This window comes from Pseudochaenichthys georgianus, chromosome 6, assembly GCF_902827115.2.
Source record: "Pseudochaenichthys georgianus chromosome 6, fPseGeo1.2, whole genome shotgun sequence".
In the NCBI taxonomy this organism is placed as follows: Eukaryota; Metazoa; Chordata; class Actinopteri; order Perciformes; family Channichthyidae; genus Pseudochaenichthys; species Pseudochaenichthys georgianus.
In genome coordinates this window covers 30572293-30592705 of record NC_047508.1, presented here as the reverse complement: position 1 = coordinate 30592705, position 20413 = coordinate 30572293, and the positions used below count along the sequence as shown (strand labels likewise).

The 20413-nt window shown below is 44.7% G+C and overlaps 1 protein-coding gene across 1 annotated transcript; it reads right to left on the bottom strand.

Moving 5' to 3' along the window:
* Positions 1 to 380: 380 nt before the first annotated feature.
* tle3a (TLE family member 3, transcriptional corepressor a) lies at positions 381 to 19919 on the bottom strand. Its single transcript, XM_034084994.2, has 22 exons — positions 19279 to 19919; positions 18672 to 18804; positions 18024 to 18124; positions 17743 to 17806; positions 16339 to 16383; positions 12197 to 12259; positions 11839 to 11943; positions 10227 to 10256; positions 8260 to 8464; positions 7856 to 7863; positions 6254 to 6376; positions 5477 to 5527; positions 5232 to 5384; positions 4644 to 4776; positions 4366 to 4541; positions 3936 to 4006; positions 3545 to 3794; positions 2781 to 3028; positions 2510 to 2657; positions 2245 to 2395; positions 1958 to 2034; positions 381 to 1672 (listed from the first exon to the last, which is right to left on the bottom strand). Exons 2-22 carry the CDS (start codon positions 18693 to 18695, stop codon positions 1565 to 1567), a joined length of 2334 nt encoding a protein of 777 aa, XP_033940885.1. The 5' UTR covers positions 18696 to 18804; positions 19279 to 19919; the 3' UTR covers positions 381 to 1564.
* Positions 19920 to 20413: the final 494 nt, after the last annotated feature.

The window sequence follows — 20413 nt, the reverse complement described above, 5'->3', positions numbered from 1 at the left end:
GCTACATTACCTGGTTTGCACTCCCTTTCCCACTGCAGCAAATGTGTCTATCCATCTAAATTGGCTTTACTTTAAAGGAATAGTTTGACATTTTATGAGATAAGCTTTTTCATCTTCATCCCCAGAGTTAATTGAGAAGACTGATACTAATCTTGAGGCCCATTTACGGTAAAAATGAAGCTTCAGCTAATAGCATTAGCTTAGCAGTAAGAGTGGAAAAAGAGGGAAACCACTAGCTTGGTTCTATCCTAATTCTCCAAGAACTGCAAATGTACTTTTTCACAGAATACCAAATTATTTCTTTCAAACGTGAAACAGTAGCAAGGCATCAGCACTATAGAAATACAGCCAAGATATATTTCTTTTATATAAAAACAGTTTATTGATTTATCAACAACTGTCAACTGTACAATCCTTAGGGATGATGACACGTGTATGCTACACAGTCTAATGTGTGTTTATGCAGAGACCATTCCTGTCCATATGAAGATTGAAGTCGAACATTATGAAATACTTTAGAAAGCAAACAGAGCATACCCAAAATGTCAAATGTGGTAATGGCTTTTCCTGCCACCTTTATAAGTAACCATGTAAGTCTCGCACATCAGTCACATAGTTGATCAAGAGGCAATAATTCACTCTTAGACTGATGAATACACTTTTCTGAGGAGAAAGTCTTGTCTGAACTCAAGTCACAGTTGCTTCTCCTTAAAACCCACGAGTCCTCCGGTTGATAGTTATCCATTTGAATGTCCTTTAAAGCAGCCAGTGTTTTCATTGATAGGTCTTCATTATGAAGTTGAATTTCTGCTGACCAGGGCCAAAGGGTAGACGTAACTGGAAACCATGATTTTCTCCTTCTTCCAGTCTGAAAAAAGGGCATTTCCAGGATTCTCCACTGCTAAAATCCATGGGACAAACGTCTTTGTTACAGCAAATAGCGAAGAAAAATGGCATCGTCAGGGAGAAAAAAAAAAATCCAAATTAGATTTCCGAAAAGGTCATTCTGGACAACGAACATGAAAAAAGCAGAGGAGGGAAAAAACTGAAATAGAATATCCTCTTACAAAGTCCTAATCTAATTTCCACCCCCGGAGGGGACAGAAAATCACAGAGAGAACAAGAAAGAACCATCACAAGCGTAACTGGACACCAAAATATAAATCTATAAAAGGCCTTTTATTACTCCATTATGTACACTTTTCACAGGACCTCCAAGGATAAGCTCCAGAGCGAAGCACCGCTTCTAGTTGTGTCATGGAACTTTATCTCCACATTAAAAAGGACGAATAAAAAAAAAAATATCCAACAAACAGAATAACAGCAAGACATTATTTTCTTCTTAGTGCCTTGGGGAACTGCACTTGCTGTACAAGTGTTAGTTGCATGGGTGAGGAAGGGCAGAGCCGAAGGACACAGCATCCACGGCCACCAACGTTCACTTCAGTCTGGCACTGCCAAACCTCCTGCCCATCCACCCCGGGGCTGCAGGCAACATCCATGCTGTCTGTGTGAGGGAAGGTAGATGGAGGAAGAGTCTACTGTTCATCCAAAGCAGTCTGTCCTAGTAGATCACTTCATATACAGTGGCCTTCTTGTCACCAGAGCCTGTCACAATGTACTTGTCGTCTGTCGAGATGTCACAGCTCAGGACAGATGAGGATTCCTTGGACTAAAGAAGATAAAAACAAGTTAGTCTTGAGGCAGTTAACATTCTCATCTTAATTTGAAGTTAAGTGGAAAAGATTAGCTGACTACAGGGCAAGATTAGATTGCAATGATATTAAGTTCTGGCCTGATGCCCCTCAAAAAAGACTTCTTTGTCGGGTCAATAATTCAGGTTCAGTTTTCACTGATAGGAGAGTCTTGTCAGACAGCGGTCGCTGTGCCCTTCCTCTCAGAGACAACTGTGCATACTTTTGGACTGCCTGCAGACAGAGTGTATTGATCTGCATACCTGGAATATGCTGGCGCCATAAGGAGTCCTCCAAGCATTCAACAGATTGTCCTTCCCAGTGCTTACAAACCATTTACCTGCAAAGAAAACAGTGAAATCAGGTTACTTGGAATAAAAAGTGGTATAAAAATAAATAAAACTCAAAGAGTTGGCAGGTAGCCTTCAAAAAACCAATAGAGATAAAGACTGTTAAGGCGCACTGCAGCTTTAGTGCTGAATTAACAGAGGCCCCTTCACAGTTAGGCACAGTCAACGTTAAGTCTCCATCAGTTTGTGTGTGTTCATACCACAATAGGCAAACTTGAGGGACAGGACACAGCTCTCGTGCAGGTGGAGCTGGTACTTGTCAGGCTTTGAGTGGTGGAGCACCTCCACATTGCTGCTCTCCATGCCCACAGCAAGCCACTCTCCAGTTGGACAGTAGCCCAAGGAGAAGATCTGGAAACAAGACAGAACAGTAATTACTGATGGTTCTTGGGCTCAAAGGAAATTTCCCTTCACAGTAAGACTTTGGCTGTGTGTTATCCATCTCTCCTCTGTTGCATTATGTACCTGTGAAGTGAAGTCATGCTGCTGTAGCTGTCGCCCCTCCCTCAGATCCCAGGAGCGAACAGTGTTGTCAAGACCGCCTGTCCACAGCTTAGTGCCATCATGGGATATGTCAATACAGCTAGCACCATCCGTGTGACCCTGGAACTGCCTGCAATCAAAGTCAAACAGCATACAAACATTTATTGACATCCGCTCCTAAAATTTCTCAGGCAACAGCAATCCTGTTGTGGGACCAAAGTCCACACAGTGTGAAACAGTGTTTTCTTCTGACCTAACGAGAGTCTGGTTGTGCAGGTCCCAAACGGCAATGTTTCCGTCACTGCAGCAGGAGAAGCAGACTTTGGCATCGGGGCTGATGGCCAGGGCGTAGCATGCCGGCGCTGAGGAGGTGAGCTCAGCCTTGATGCGGGGTGTCGGAGAGGCAAGATCCCAGATGGTCAATGTGCTGGCCTCGCCTCCAACAATCAATGTGCGGCCATCAGGCAGCAGCTTACAGGAGCGGATGTAGTTATCCCTGTTCTGTTGCACAGAGGACAAAGCAAATCAATACGTGTTCAGGTCAGTGGAGATAGAGAGAGGTTTAGGAACAAGTCAGTGAGAAAGGATGAAAATCCTTCTGTAATAATAACAAGCCAAAGGGTATTCTCAAACCTACGCTGCTACCTTTTGAGTTTTTAGCTAGTTTTGTTATTTATTTAGTGAAGTTACCATTTCAAGCCAATTATAATTTAACTGCACATTTCATCTGATGTTAATCCGTTTCTCCTTTGGTTGTTTCCAAGCGCACTCATACTTGTAATTATCACATTAAGCGAAAGCTCAATCTGCATTTGTGTACCAGTGCATTTGCTAGAAAACTGTCAGGGGGTTGTGTTCCTATTGTGGTCCTTATGTATAACAAAAGATTATCCCATTGTGAGAGGAATGGTTGTTTGTTTATAGAGTTCATAACCTTACGACTACACCTATACACAAACATAACTAAGAGTAAAAAAGTAGCTGTTGAGTGAAACGTGAATCAGCAGCAGTGCTCACCAGACAGTCCAGTTGGGACACCGGGCTCTTGCTGCCAGGTTGGCTGATGTCCCAGATTTTGACACAGCCTTTGCCACCAGTGTAGACATGACGTGTGGGGTTGCTTATGGTAACAGCGCAAACAACTTCGCCGTGGCTCAGTGTGTTGATCTGTCGGGCGTGCCGTGGAATACCAGGACCAATCAGGGCGTCGGGCGGGAAGGGCACGGGCTGCATCTGACCGTCTGCACTGACGTGGAAGGAGTAAGCCCTGATAGAAAAGACAAATATTAGTCATCTATTATGATACATTACATGTTATTTAGCTGACGCTTTTAGCCAAAGTGACTTACATACACATAAATGTACACTTCAATAAATATCACTTTATCACAATAGGTGGGATACTTACGGTTTGCCACCAGAAATGGATGTGAGGCTGGCTGGAAGGCCGGGTCTCATGTGGCTGTGAGGATCAAACCCCTGAAAAATGACAAAATTAAAACCTTTTAAAAACACGTTACTCCGTTAAATATTATCTTACAGTAAGCTTAGCTTAGCATAAATAAGCTAACTATAAAAAAACACAACTGGAAGCAGTGGGAAACAGCTTGCTTGGTACTCTCCAAAAAGGTAAATACAATTCTTGTCAGGGTCCTACTCAAAGAAAAAGCTCCATATCGCTATATGAGGTCTAAAACTCCTCAGGGACCCTTTAAGAGACAGAAAAAATATTGATCTTGGTTCCGAGCAAGAAAGACAATAATGTCAAACTATCCTTTTAACTATTTGCAGTCGTTTTAGGTGATACAGGTAAATAAAAGGAGGGGAAAGAGTGTTACCATTGGCGAGCGTCCATAGGCTGCAGCTGCTGCAACGCTCATCTGAGGGGAGATGTGCAGCCCAGCGTACACACTAGGACTGGTCAGGCCTCCATTCATTTCATGATGGCCCATCATCGCAAAGGGGGTAGGGTAAGAGCTTGCGATGGATAGAGGGGTGCGCAAAGCTGGCGCTGCTACAGACAAAGACAGGAGAAGGATATTGGTATGTGACATAACAGTACAGTGGGAGAGGATGGAACAATTATTTATCTCAGTTGCTAGCGAGTGGTACCAACCAAGAGCCTCCATGCCTGGTGGTTTGCCCAGGATGGGTCTGAGCCCAGGAGTGGAGCTGGTGCCAGGGGTGGGGGCATCATTTCGGGGGGTGGGGGTGGTGGACTTGAGGCCAGGCGTGGAGGATTTGTCATTCTGTCGAGGGAACGAAAGAGCAATCACAATCCCGAAACCAGGCACTGTGCAGACTGACAATTTGAGAGCAAACTGAACTTAATCCAATCTAATTCTGACAACCCTCATAGTCCTGCAGAGCCATAAACTGCTATTTATTCTAAAACCTATTATGGCCACAATGGAGATGGGGCTGTTTTTATCCCCTTACTGCTTTGGCTTTAATCTTTTAGTGAGGCAGAAAAAAATCCTGGAGGAGTTAAATACATTGAGCTATTAACAGAGAAGACCTGACTGATCCTGATGCTGGACAATATTATCCCTGGCGTTTAGTCATGCACTTAAAGCACCGACAGCCATTCCTAATCCACTGCAGAAAACGTCCCAGATTTATTTGCACATATCCCTTTGCTCTCTCTGCAATTTTCATTTTAAACCCTTACTGTCCTAGTTTGTTGAAACTCTTGGTGTCTTACATGACTGAGCTCCTTGGCCTTAGATGACGGGGTGCTTCCAGAAGAGGCCACTGATGCCGGGCTGTTGGGGGTGTCTTTCTTTTGAGGGCGGGGCTTATCAATGCCATTTTCAGGTGGGGAGTGGGCGGGACTTGCGCGTGGAGTGGCAGGGTCCTGTAGAAAGACAGCAATACATTTGTACGTTAATGCAACAGCTATAACATGGTACATGTCAATATTCCATTTACTATAATTGCTCTGCTCACCTCATTAGAAACATCTACCACCAGGTCGTCACTCTTCTCTCCATCACTGTCCTGTAAAGAGAATTTTCTCAAATTAGTCTATTTTTTTCTCTCTCAATGAAACCTTTGAAATAATGTCTCTGGCCACAGGAGGGTCAACGGAGTACTTTGAAATGCACTCATTTGCCTTCTCGCCAAGAGTTGGATGAGTCTGGAGCAGTAAAATCCTGGAATCATGGTGATGTTGCCAGGCAACCAGCGGAGACTCCGGGAAGCCACTGTTGCCGGCCACATTTTTTCGCAAACATAACCCCCAATAAAACCACAATAGGTTTGATCACTTTGTTTTTGTACAGAAAAACAAGATGTAAAAAGGTGTGACATAGTGAGCCATAGAGAGCTAGTTTTTATTTTATTTTTTATATCAGGGCATTCCATTTTCCGCTGCCTTTCATTAATAACATATTTTTAAATTTCTTACACTGCAACTTATTGTTGTATTTTCTGCCCATTTTTATTTTCTATTCTCTTGCTTTTTTAACGATTAAGTACTTTGAATTTAAATGTTTTTTAAAAAGTGTTAAATGTGCGAGTTTTGAATGTGTATTTTTTTTTATGTAAAGCTCTTTGAAATGGATTGGTTCTGAAATGCGCTGTACAGTATAAATGTATTTGTTAAGCTATGCCAAGCAACCTGTAGGCAACTCCTGGTTGTAGCTTCATATGTAACAGACAGATATGACAAAAAGCGTGTAGGCGTATTTTCCCAAATGTCGAACAGATGCTTTTTTCACTTACATATCTGCTCATACTGTCCTTCTCCTCCACTTTGCGTTTCTTAGAGTCCAGACTGTAGTCAGAGGAGCTGCGGTGCTTTTCACTGGCTGTGCGTAAGCTTTCGGATGGGGATACAGAATTATTCTGCAAAGAGAAAACCAAACAGTTTATTACCATTTTGTCTTTCATTGTTAAAGAGAGTTGCGAGTCATTCATCCGTTACGAATTCACAAAGAACAGTGTGCCAATCCAAACACTAAAAATGGGCCCATTCACACAACAAGGGATGCTGCGGACTCTTAAAATGCAGCTGTGGGCCCGCTCCAAGCAGTGCCCTGACACCAGCCAGGCTCAATCTCTCACACAAGCCTGTCCGTGGCCAAACGACAGAATGGGCCATTATCTGGACTGAAAGGAGGAGGGCTTGTTTTTTGAGCCGGGCTCCCTCCTCCTCATAACTGGACAACAAACAGCCTCACAGGGACATGAGCAGTGTGTTGTGGCTGAACAGAGGGCCTTTTCTCCAGAGTCAGTGAGGCTAAGCGTGAGAGGGAGAGGGGTGGAGAGACAAGGAGAGACAGAAATTGTATGTTGTGGGCATTGATTGCCGCAGCTTGGGCACCATGTCAGCTCAGGCTTTGAGCTCTGATAAAGAAAGAGAATCTATATCCTGCCAGTGGGCACGGCAGCGTGGGACTGACTGGAGCTTTTTCATGGAGCCTGCCTGCCCACACAAGCTGGGACAACTCACTCCAAACGCCAACATAATGGGAGGAACTCGGCAGGTGTCCAGCGGCTTTCACTGGAGTTTGCCATTTGCCTGCAAACTGCCAAGTTCTCCTGATTCCCTCTGTCCCTTCTTTTGAAGTCCTGAGCATCAACATGGACTAGGTCAGTGGCAGCCCAGAGAAGTGAACAATGGCCGATGGACTGGCTGTCTGGGCAAAGGGCCACTGTCTGCATAATGGCTGACCTTTAAAGAGATGCTTAGCGTGACTCATTAACCAAAGTCACCACTCTGCTATCAGATGACCTGGGACAAGAGCACAGAAACAAAACAGGCCGGCTAATCGCCCCAGGAGTTCCATTTCTTCAGACATGACTGCACCCATTCAGCGGGCCCAGCCTACAGAAACACAATCTCACAGGCACATCAGCAGCCATCAGAGATCGCAGCCATTCAAATAAAACACTTTAGCAGGTCCAGCCAGATGGGATGGGGAAAACAAAACAATTCTCCATTTGTGTTCATAAATATTCATCCCATGCCAAGGATGAGAGTGAGCTGGTAAACAAGGGAGACAGTAGGGATCAAATAAATCCTTTAAGAAGGGAAAGTCAAAGTCTTGCTTTAATTGTGATGAAATTACAAGGCTTCTAATCTCTCCAGCATGATACCAGTCATTTCCCTTCTGGATTAACACACAGGATTTATATTCCAAGCCTCATTTCCAATTAATCATTTTATTGAAAGAAGATTAGTGCATGAAATCAGCAGCATCATGCTGTTGGCAGGAATGTTGTACTTGACATTTGCGGTGGAGATGGAAGGGTGATGATGAATAATAATAAAAAAACAAACAAGCCCTGCAACAGGAAATAGTTTCAGGTTTGGACACTCACCGCGTTCTCTGTTTCGCAGACATTGCAATGGCGGCCGAGGAGATGAAGAAACCCCAGGGAGCAAAGAGAGAAAAACCCGTCAGTTAGCATATCATAACAGATGCTTCTGGCTGAACGTGTGAGAATCAGCAAGGCCCCTCTTATCAACGTGTGTTGGAGCTGTTGAATAGCTTATGCAGTCATGGGCTGGGAATGTACCAGCTCATTACCCAGACAGAATGTGAACAGACAGGATGTGCTGCTCACCTAAGGGCCCTACCATTCTGCTCTAGAGACTGAGAAGCACCACACTTTTTATATTATTTTTTCCCTGTTTAACATCTATGCAATAATGTTGAGATTAATACACTTTTCAATTCTTCTCAATAATGAGCAGCTAATGCCCAATTGGTTTAAGTCCTCACCTCTGTGTTCCAGATCATTGTGGTTCTTCTCATCCTTCACTGGGAGGTGGGCTTGGCTGCCCAGGGCGCCCAGTGCTAGCAGGCCTGATCCTGCGCCTGTCACAGAGGGGATGCCAGGCGGCTGCAGGCCTGAGGGGTGAGGAGGCAGCTGGATGGGAGGCCCGTGGGCAGCGTGGGAGAGGTGCTGTGCCTGGAGCTGCTGCTGCTGTAGACAGGGAGATAGACAGAAACACAGTGGGTCAGGGAGAAAAGGCAAGGAGAAACCACACTTCCTAAACATGAGGCTGATCAGTTAAACCCTAGATGATATTAGCGCATTCACACATCTATTACGGTCAGGATCCAAAAGCAATCCCCCTCAGTGCTATTTCAATACCAAGCCATGGTGGCATAATCCCTAGATCTGTGCTGAGGAGAAGTTATGACTAACAATCAACTGCTCAACACGTCCATTGCATGAGCAGGGCTCGAGATACAATTACACTGTTAGTAGTGCATGAGGAGGAAAATAAATAGAACATATATTTCATTCTACATTTACAACAAAATGCAAAGCAAAGTTCGATGCATCTACTGCTTAGCATAGATGAATCATTTCACATCAGCGCCGCAGCACTCCTATGCCATCAGTGAGTTGAGCAATCCTCTTAAGGACCAGGAAGCTGTGTAGGAATCTGTCAGCCCGTGGGCTAAACAACTACCTGCTTTTTAAACACTTCAAAAACAAAACCAGCGTCTATTTACTCCTCTCATATTCATGTTCCTGGGTTAACAGAACATGAATCATTTGCACACCCATGCTTTAAGAGACGGAGGGAACACTAAGTGCCAGAAGCTGGTACTCCTTCCCTCTCACTCCAAGTATTTGAGTGTGTGTTTGTGTGTGTCTGGAAGGCTGCTGTGGGAGCCAGGACCAGGGGTCCCATGCTGGCACTCAGTCAACCCTCCAATATTCACCATGAATATTTGAAAGGCACGGGGAAATGGATGGGAGTTAAAAGGCACTCAGCATGGAAGTAAGCAGTTTAAAGCAAGGTTAAATAATACTTAGCTGAGACACCAATAAAAACATCAGCAATTTATTACCCGTCTACGAGCCAGCTGAATAATTTAGCTCCTCTGTTTTACAAGACGGACTTCAATCAGTGGCCATTTATGGCCATTTCAAGAATATTAGGCACTTTGTAAATGCAGGGGAGTTGGTACAACGGGATGGACCTGCCAAACACATAGTTAAAAATACATCAACTCCGAAAGAACTTACTTTAAAATATACTTTTTAAAACAGAGATATTTAACTGTAGGTCTTCCAAAGGGCACCTACTCCTAAAGCATGTCTTTATAATACTATCTGGAGGGCCTTTTTAATTGCTTCAATATTATCTGTCCTGAAGGTATAGAGAACTGGATTGGAAAACATAGTGAGGTTTTTAACTTGCAACCTCATCCTTTTCTTGAAAGGGCAGATGTCAATCCAATTACAAAATGTACCCAGGACACAAAGAGCTAGAGAGAGAGCGCGTGAGTGTGTTAGAATATTGTGTCCATGAGGGAAATTAAGGAGCCAGTTCATTGGCAGGGGAGAGCCATTGTGTTTAATGAGGCACTGATGGGTAATATGCATGGTTGATCAGCAAGAGCCCTCATTAGAGGGCCATCAATGAAGACAATAATAAATAAATAAAGGAGTCTGGCCTATTTCCTCTAATTTAATATTCCAAGATAAAGAGCTACTCTTTGCCCCTTTTTTCTCTGAGTAGAGCTAAAAAAAAGAAAAGGCAAGATTGAGCAAATGTATTTGAGTAGTCTCTAGTGTAGAGACTACACTTACTATAGTGGAACGCATAGCACTTTGACAGAAAAGTGCCATGCAGCATTGCACAAGCCCTTTAAGCCCACATGTGTGCATACACCTAAGTCAATTAACAACAGCATGGCACATAGAGATATTTGGGAATGCCACTGACCATTAGCGCAGGGTAGGCAGCTTGCTGCTGCTGAAAAGGAGGACAGAAAACGGTCAGGGCAACAGCTGCACCAGACGCCCTCTCTGCATAATTATATACTGCAATAAATAGTGTTACAGACAAAATAAATTCAACATCCTTTTATAACAAAGCCACTGTGTGTTTATCCAGGTGGCCACTCGCTCGGAGACAGGTGGGCTTCTCTGCGCTGCTTCTTAGCTGACTTCAATATTTTCAGAGATTTCTAATCAAACAGGAGCCTCAACCAGTCGGGTTCGTCTCAACACAAGCAGCTGCCCTAGTTGCATCCTATTAATGGCCCTCAGCTCCATCAATAAGGCATGCAGCTGGCTCCTGGATGCTGCCTGTCTGCCTGGCACGCTCCTTCACCCCACCTTGCTTTACAATATGCATGAGGATTTTGGCATGCCTACAGAGCCTCTCCTCAATGAATAACTAATGGGAGGTATTCGTAAAACATACAGTAGCTACATTTCCACCTCCTCTGACGGGAACAAGCGGCGTGACTTGGGTCAGTTTGTGTGTCCAACATTTTATAACATTTGGACTTTCAATGATATTCATCTTAAATTAAGTCCAAAGTAAAAGGCCCAGGCACACATCTAAAAGTAAATCAATAATCCAGCTTTATAATGTTCCAAATGTGAAAATCACAGACACAGGGAGGAGCCACAAATCAAATGAGCTTTTCTTTGGGAAAACTGCAGCTTGCAGCTGCTCCGCTTTGGTGAAAGTGAGATGAAGCATCTGCTCAACCCAGCAGATAAAAAAACAAGCAGCTATCCATCACCTCAAGACACCTAGTCGGACAAATTCTAGGGAGCAATTATCCTGGAACAAAAGGTCACCAGGGGGGCATTAATTGAATTCCAATATGTGCCTCCAGTCATCAAGTCAGCCTTTGGGGCGAGCCTAGCGCATGCTAAAGACTCTGCAAGATTCAACTGTAGTAATAAGACCACTGATCGCCTGAGCTTTGTATCGAGGGTGACAGCAATCACCTCTGCTTTAGGAGGGCAGGGTGAGCGCAGCTGATCGATGAGGGGCAGGTGGTGTTTTGAAGCAGTGAGGAACACAGTAGTCCAGCTCAGTGCTGCGGCGTGCAAACAGACCTGCATCGCTGTGCTGTTATGGCTGACTGCTGTCTGCACGGCCTCAGCTAGTGTGCAGCGCTGGCTGTGTTCTGCTCACCCTCAGCCTTTTAATTCCCTCAGCTAGCCAGGTCAGCATGAGGGATGAGCCTCCTCGTTAAAACCTTAGCCAATTAAAGCAATACAGGCTGCAAAGGGGATCTCAAGAGCTCTCAGGCTCACATTTATAAACACACAACAAGGCAGCGAAGATGCCGCTGAGACCGGAGCTGGAGCAACAGAACAGCTCTCTTGAGAGCTGAACTTGTTTGAATATGTTGTTGAAGAATATAGAACTAATTGGGACAAAATGCATGAACACATTTGATTCAGGCAGGTTTCTCATTCTATTCTCACAGTTTTTAACAGTTTGTGCATTAACAAGACATTAACAGAGAACAGGCTTTTAGTCAGTGAAATGCGCAGAATAAATAAATGAATAAAAAAGAGGGTATACACACGGTCAGAGGCAGATTGGGAAGTCCACGTACCCCGATGATAGCATTCAGCTCGGTCATAGTCACCTGCTTAGCCCTCTCCACTGCCTGAGCAACCTGCTGCTGGTGCTGTGGGAAGACATTTACAAAAGATGATTAGTGGGCATGCCAACATCCATCACACACCCACACTCACTTATCACAGAATGTCACACTTAATTCTCTTAGTACTGCTGCGATTCTAAAAGTCAGGGCAAACACCACACAAGCAAATTGCTTTAATTTTCTATTCAAGTAGTATCTGTATAATGCAGGCAACTATAAGTGACTTTATTTTAGTAGTAAACTGTGACACAGTTGGAGAGAAACATTCAAAACTCACCTCTTGTGACAGGAAAGGCATAATTTGAGCTAAAATTGCATTGAGCCGTTTGGCAATCTCCGTCTGGAAAACAAAAGAGGAGCAAAATGAGACGGGAAAGTATGAAACAGACAGTGACTTCACATAACCCCGCCTTTAATGTTTACACCGATTAAGTCAATTACTGCGGCAATCAGAACTGCTTGACTCAACATCCTCTAAACAGCATGATATTGACATTTGAAATATTTAAAACATTAGGAGAGCCCAGGGGGACGGAGCACAGCTGTGCTGAGAGTGCACTCCATGCTAAACGGATATGAGCCGGCAGAGTGCTGCTGTGTTGAGAGGATCCTCACTCACTCTGCCCTGCTTCCCCTCATCTGCAACGCTGCCGTCCTGCAGTTAACCTCAGAGTTAAACCACACAACCACACCCCAGGAAGTCAGGCCCAGGAAGCATACTGCACTGTTTACTTACATGTGACAGTGTAGGCAATTAACATTAAAAGGGTCATAATGTGCAGTGAGCAAAGATTACAAACCATAATGACCTCAAGGGTAAAACACCTCAAATCTATAAGTAATACCATTAGAAGACAGCTACAGTAGAGTGTATTAGAGTGCTGCCTTTCCAAGACTGGAGTCTGGGCCCTTTCTCACTGCAATCAGCAGCCCAGCCCACCACCCTCCCGTCCGCCCGCGCCACCCTGCCTCCATTCTCCTGCTTGTCTACCAACTGCCATGGCAACGGCTGCAGACCTATCTTGCTGGGATCATTATGCAAATGGAACCTCTGCTTGACCGTAACAGGCTTTAAAATCATATTACGTGCTTGGAGGCAGGTCATTAAATTGAATTTTCAGCCTGTCGATCACATGAACGTAGCAAATTAATGGTGGATAAAAGGAGCAACGGGGAGGTGGTGAGCAGAGTGGGTGTGATTCATCCCCCGCCCCTGTGAAAACACTGCACAGCCAGTTTGTTCTGCATCCTTCTTCTCGTTGGAGCTTTGCAATGGGAGCAGAAAAATAACAGTGCCAAAGCTACATCATCTATGGAATTTATGAGCTGCAGTTCAACCCAAGGCCACTGCGGAACACAAACATTACAGGGATTTTCTCCTGATTTTTCATTTGGAGCGGCACACACAATGTACTTTGCAGACCGCCAGCTTATTTATTACACATGGCAGAAATGCCAGGCAGTTTTGGCAGCCAGACGCATTACCCCTGAGCAGAGCCAGAGAGATTGGAGAGTAATGTCCAACAGAACGAGACCTGCTGACCCAAGCTGCAACATGGATAGCCACTTAGCCGGGCAAGCCAGCAGGATAAACAACGAGCCGAAGATGAAATATCAGAGGAGACAGAGGAAAGCCTGGGCTCACAGGCAATAATGTGAAACAAATTGATGGTAGCATGAGCTCCAGAAGGTACAATAGTCCATGAGAAAACCCTGATTAGAACTTGATTACTGTGTGCATACAGGAAAAACACTGAACCCCCCGCCTCCTCTGACACACAATTAATGTGACCTACAACCAATAAAGCAACGAGGGGGGTAGATAAGGGCTTTATCTGCATTAGTATTAACGCCATGTCGTAAGTGCTCGAGCAGGAGCTCAAGAACGCCCTCAGAAATGGTTGAAAAGCTACGGAGCCTGTAAAATCCATGTTTGTTGAGATAAGCCATGTCAATAGCAGTCGAACATTTGACATGATTTTTGAAAAGGCCTTGAGCGCACAGTCCATTCCTCTGTAGCTTAGTGTTATGGTGACAGCTGGCTGAGAGAGGTCATGAGGTGCCTGATCCGTCGTGCCCTAAACAACTGGCAGCCTCTGCACTCTCACAACACAACATGCAAATACAGGGAAAAGGCTCCAACTCAGCTCGCCACTGCTGTCAGAATAGATACAGTGTAGTGCCAGGAGGATTTTTTTTTTAGTCAGCCATCAGATAAAAATGGGGCCGTTGTCACTTTAAGTAGATGACAGCTTGGCCCTTGAGAGGCCAGCTTTGCGCTGCTGCTACACAATTACAGGTACTCGGACCCGTGTAGCACCACTTTAAGAGCACTCTCAGGCTGGCTTGTCAATGGTGTGCAGAAAGGTATTCGCCTGTTGCTATCAGCAGAGGGAAAATGGAGTCGAGGCACTGATGAGTATTAAATATAGAGGGGAAACTACTGGTGGCTCCGGTCACATGATCCATCTATAAACAATACTTGACAAGTCAGATTTAGAGGGCCTCCAATTTGTCCAAGATGACAGCATTGCCCGTTTCCTGATTTTTCTAGTAGGGAGAAAATTAGAACAGCACTTCACTGGCGGCTCATCTAAGCCAGAGAATGACACATGTTTCCACTAAACTGAGATGTTACACAAAGCCTCGGAGCCTTTGTTAATGTGAAGTGAGTCCAGAATAAATGTCCAATTGGCATTTGAAGTTATTTGTATTGATCTGAGCGAGGCCAAAGGATGCACGAGTCATTACTATGATTAACCTCGTCAGCCGCAGCAGTCAGTCAGGTGACAGCTGTGATCCAAAAACAATAAACTCATTCTAACAAAAACAGCATACAACCATAACCTTATTTAATATGCCATATCTTGAAATACGATAACTTGCAGTTAATATAAGTGGACCTGACAGCCAACAGTTCACACCCCGTAATTATTACACTCCATTCCAGTCCCAAATGACAGATTGGGCATTGACGTCTTGGAGAACATTTACTCCCACCACTTTTCTCTGCACGCCTCTTTTGTACGAACACTGGCGACACTACGCTGGCTGAAGTATGTTTTGGCCTTCAGTATGGCAGATAGTTTGCTACCTAGCACATGATTCCCATTGCCATGTGACCTCATGTCTGTATAACGACTCCAGGTACCAAATCTGATTGAGCCTTACAAACACCTACGCCGCGCAACGCTTATAAACAAGCACCAGATGATGGTATTTACTGGCTGACATCGCCCAGCAGAAATTAGCTGTTCTGCGTCTACATCGTCAGGGCTGATAGAGAGGGATCAGATAGCACCGCCACATCAGTCCATCTGAGCCACGCCGGTGTGTGCATTCTGAAATCTGAATTATGTCCCTGCACGGTAATGAAAAAAGGCACAGTAAGAGGAATGGATTTCCTCACTATGGAATAAATCTCCTGGCAGGAAAATAATATGCCTATGTGCATCCAATAATCCATCTCAGCCCTGCCTGTTAACCACTCCCCATCTTCTCCTCCTCCCCTCCTCCTGGGCTGTAAGCCGGGAAGCTGCATGGATGGGGCCCACACTGTTTGCTCACAAACACGCCGTTCAGCAGGTTAGGGCCCCACTGATGAATTATTCAAGCACTTCCATCAGCTCTGTTGAGGTTCCTGATAAAAGTCAGGCGCTAAAATGGATCAGTCGATTAACCTGTTTACACAGAGCTGGGCTCTTGCCCCTCCCCCAGCTCCTTTCCGGCTCCCATCCCCCCCTCCTCTTCTCTCTGGTTGGCGATAAGTGCCTGACAGAAGCTATCAGAGCGGCCCGAGCCCTGACAGACATGAGGCAGTGTGACACACGGCCGAGACACTGATAGATCACCCACCTCACCAATCCACCGTGCCCCCCCAACGCCATCATTAACCAGAGGCTGTCACAGCAGAGGGGACAGCCTCACTGGTTCAACAGCTGCATGGATGGGAATCTAAGGATTACTCATTCAAACCATCTTTATCTCTGCAAGCATCAGTGGCTGATCTGTGGAGCTATACAAGATAGGATCTTTCGAGGAAGATAAGGGCACAATAAGAGGCTAAAGGACTTTTGCCAATTACTGTTCATTTAAAAAAGAAATACTGACCCATCAGCAATTCTCTCTCTCTCTTTAATCATTAAGTCAAAGGCCGAGTCTGCTAAAGTCTATCTTTAATCTTATCAAAAGGCCAAGACAAATCAAGGCTTTAAACCACTAGCACTTTTGAAAAAAGGGCCACAATAATTCACAAAGTGGAGGTACACGTTTCCAATTGTATTGCCTTGTTTGCGTGCAGTAGATCAGTGTGTTTACAGCCTATTAGCGATGCTCAGTCAGCTCTGTTAACAGCGGCTCCTCCTGGGTCTCACATCCCCCGACGCTGTGGAAAGATATGAGGAACATGATGGTACATACCTGTTTGTGCATTTCTATGTTCAGCCCATAGGACATCTCGTAATACTGAAACGAAAGCAAAGATTTAATTGATATTAATCAAGTCACATTTAGAATCATGCTGTGCCAACATTTAATTTATTTATGCAATTACTTTATACTCTTAGATGGAGCGTTTGTTTTATTTGAATGAGACTAACAGAGTGTGTGTATAGCCACAAATCAATAGTTTCATTAATCACACCACTAACTCCATCATCAAATGCTTTTAAACATGATTGAAACCAAAATACAATCCAACTTCTGCTGGCCAGCGTGATAAACTAAGATCAGAGTTCTTAGAGCAGCAAACAGTGAATAGCCAATAAATCGATATTTTGTTGTTTATATAGCAGGCAAAGAGAAGAAAGGGTTGGATTTATTGATCGCTAAACTTGAGCCCTCAGATCTCCAGGATGTCTATTTACTTAGCGTAACGCCATTGCTCAACACTCTTGATATTTCAAGCCAGGTCAGTCTGTCTGGCTGAAATGTAATCCATGGAGCCCACAAGTGGCAGCCAGGGCAGAAATGGCTTTCCAGTCAGCGTCTATTTGATGAGGCCAATGCATTATTCAGTCCATTAGCTTCTTCGAAAATTACTCTCAAACAAGAGAGCCATTCTGTCTGAGATCAGAGCCCCACAGCCGTAGTGTAACCTGACACCCAGTGCTGGCTGTGGGATACTTCCCTACATGTTTACCTAACCTCCTCCCTGTCAGGCTGACATGTTGTCTTCCTGTGAAAAGAATGTTTAACTTAAGCCTGCATGTATTGGTTTAAGTCATCCTCAGTGTGTTTACCTGGAACAACAGAGTACACCGCCACGGAAGAACTCCTGATTGCGTCATGTCTGAGCTAAATTCCTGCGTCATAGGCATGCCTATGTTTTTCTAAAGGGCTGCTAAAATGAAAGCTTATAATTGAGGCTTACAGAGAAACTAAGGTTGACTCAGTCAGTGCAAAATAAACTGCAGCAGGTTCCACGTCCTCCATTTTGTTTGCCGAGGTGCATTTTCTCACACACAGCTCTGGCCCTCCACCATCAGCTCACACCTAATTTATGGCCATGCATACGTCTGAGCGTGGAGTCTCCTAGGAGAATAATCAGATCAGCACACAGAGGGCAGCGCCGCAGCCGACCCTTGGAGATCAGGGGAGCGCTTTAATGGAGCCTCAGCCCACTGCCTGTCAGGAAGAGCTCCTCCGTAACAACCAGCTACATCAAACCCCCCGGGGCCTTTCACAGGCCTGTACCTGACACTCAGCCCGCCCTAACCACCACGCAGGTGATCACAATAGCCTGTCTCGCTCCACCCCAACCAGATCTTCAACAAGCCTCGCCATTTGGAACCATAATTGCTCCCTTTTGTAACATAATCTTACCATAACATAGTGGCGCTGCATCTCCGTCTTCTCATTGGCCAGCTTGTCATACTCCACCTTAAGACTAAAATAGAAGACAAGGTGTCAATTTCTGGCATCTGTATCACTTCAATAACTCACACACTCAACCACTTGACAGCTGTGTAAAAGAAAATAACTGCTATTTTTTTCTACCATTTAGATTTCATTTCACAACCAAATATTAGCCTTGACCTTCATTATTTAATGAAGAGGAAACGTTAACACCGTCATACTTTGGTGATATACTTTGTAATTGTTACCTGTGATACTGGGCTTGCAGAAACTGAAATTCGTCTTTAATCCTGTCACAAGACTCTGCTACAGTGAATTTGAAGCCAGGCTGACCGGGCTGATGTGGAGCCTGAACGAAAGGATGTAAAAATCACATTAGTAGAGTCACAGGAGGAAGTTTTAATCATCATTTTCTTTCATTGTGAAAGGAGAAAAATAGTTAGACACATTAGACTACTTTCACGAAAATATATTAGCTTCTGAAGGTGTGAAGGTAAGAACTACTTCACACCTTCAGAAGCTAATAACACATTATGAATATGTGGCTGTTACACTGAAAATGAAATCTGATAATAAAATGAAATAATGATATACAAATAAAGGATTAAAGCCCCCACCTGTCCCCATATTCATCAGTCATGTGTTAGTGTATGGCTGAGTAAATATCTCCAGGCAGGCAAACCATCTGCATCCATTTACCACTAAGTGCACATTCTGGTGTAGCATACATGCTTTGTGATATAACCATATAGATGTGATGAGCTGCATTAGGGTGGACAACGTTTTGCAGGACACATTTCAAAAGGGGACCAGCAGCACAGCCAGGAACCATGTCAACATCAGTGTTGTCAGATAAACATGTAAACTGTAGTAAGTATAGAGGAAGAGCTTCTTACCGGATGTCGGCCTTGTGGATACATCTTGAAATGTATCCTTTGTTTATCTCTCCAGTGTGCAGGTCCTTTGGCAAAATGGTTGAAATGTGCTCCCAGCAGGCAGGGGTGGGGGGCAGGGGAGGTCGAGAAAATCCTGTGTTGAAAAATGACGCGGTTTAATCTTTAGACACAGTACAATGCATGTTGTTTGCTAATAAGTAGTCAAAACACTAAACTAGTTCCACTTATTGCAGAGGCAAGTGAAAAAAGCAGCACTATTCCTTCGCTTCCGTCTTCTTCGTGATCTTATTCGGTCAGTGGTCAGCGATACACTCGATATACTAAGACAATAAATATCAATTTACAATTTCAACTGGTGCAAACACGTCATGGAGCAAAACATACGCTACTTTTTCGCGGTTAATTTTAAATTGTTGCATCAAATACGTTTGTTTCAGATTCTAATTTTGACTGATGTTCGCCAAATGAACAAACCCTGCTGTAGGACGTCTCCAGGTCGGCCACCACCGACAGCACCCGGCTCCCACCTACTGTGTGACTCCGCGGAAATCGATGCAAACGCCCCAAAAAAAACACAAATAAATCAACAGCTCTAGTAAATACATACCCGTGTGTGCGTCTTTACCGCCCGTCCGACTTTTGTTCCTGAAGAAAAACCAAAGAGGCTATAATTCATGCGCTTAATCCCTCCTAATGTACGCGTGGTGGACGCGGATCTCGACAAGCATCCTCTCTCCGGAGCGCACCCAGCCGGACTGGGGGAGCCGTTTGGGAGAAAATGTGGTGCGGTCGGACTCGATTAAAACTACTTTATTCTCAGCCGCGAAACCTCCGAGGAATGTGCGCCGTTTGTGGCTGGTAAATCCCAAAAAGAAAGAAAAAATATAGGCTTCCAAAATCTGTTTTCCGACTCGAAAGAGGTTGGAGATTCTTTAAAAGCGTAACATGGTACTCTCCACAATCTCGCATTTCCCCCAGTTGTCCAGTTTACCCCGGTTGCCACACACAGGCAGCAGGGCTGAACTGCCGTGAAAGCGCCTATCTGTCCAATCGGATTACTCGGAAGGAATACGGCCACATCTGCCTATCGGAGAGCGACGGCCCCCACGTGGGGTGCAGCGATACATGACATCATCCCGTGGATCTACAAGGCATCATCCGTCCGTCCCACCATGTACAACAACAACAGCAGGCACTGATGTGCCGACGATGATATCCACATTTGACAGAGACAGCACAAATTCCACATCCGCGCTTCATTAGAGTGTTTTTTTTACCGCCCAAATAAAGTTGATGAATATTTGGGTGAGACCACCACCAGCGGGACGGGGAGGGATGTGTGCGGTGCAACAAGCCTTCTTGAATTATTATCCCCATACAAGGAAACATAAGGATATGTGAGCTTGTTTGTAAAACATGGTTATACAAATGTGAAGCTATGTTACTGAAAAACTGGCAAAGTAGCACCTACAATCTGAAATGTGCGGGGTAAACTCCCCCCAACACACAAACACCGTGAAGGACATACTAATGACCAATCGATCGAGCTGTCCACCAAATTAAAGCCACTCGGAACACATATTTAGCCTTAAATATATCTCGTGACTCTTGCACAACCTATCAGCATTTGTGTAATAGTTGCACTGCGGGGAGAGCAGAGATGATTGCCTTTGTCTGATATGAACATCAGCCATGTCTGAGCGAAGCCCGTACGCCTTGTTTTGAAGGTTCAACCCTGCCCC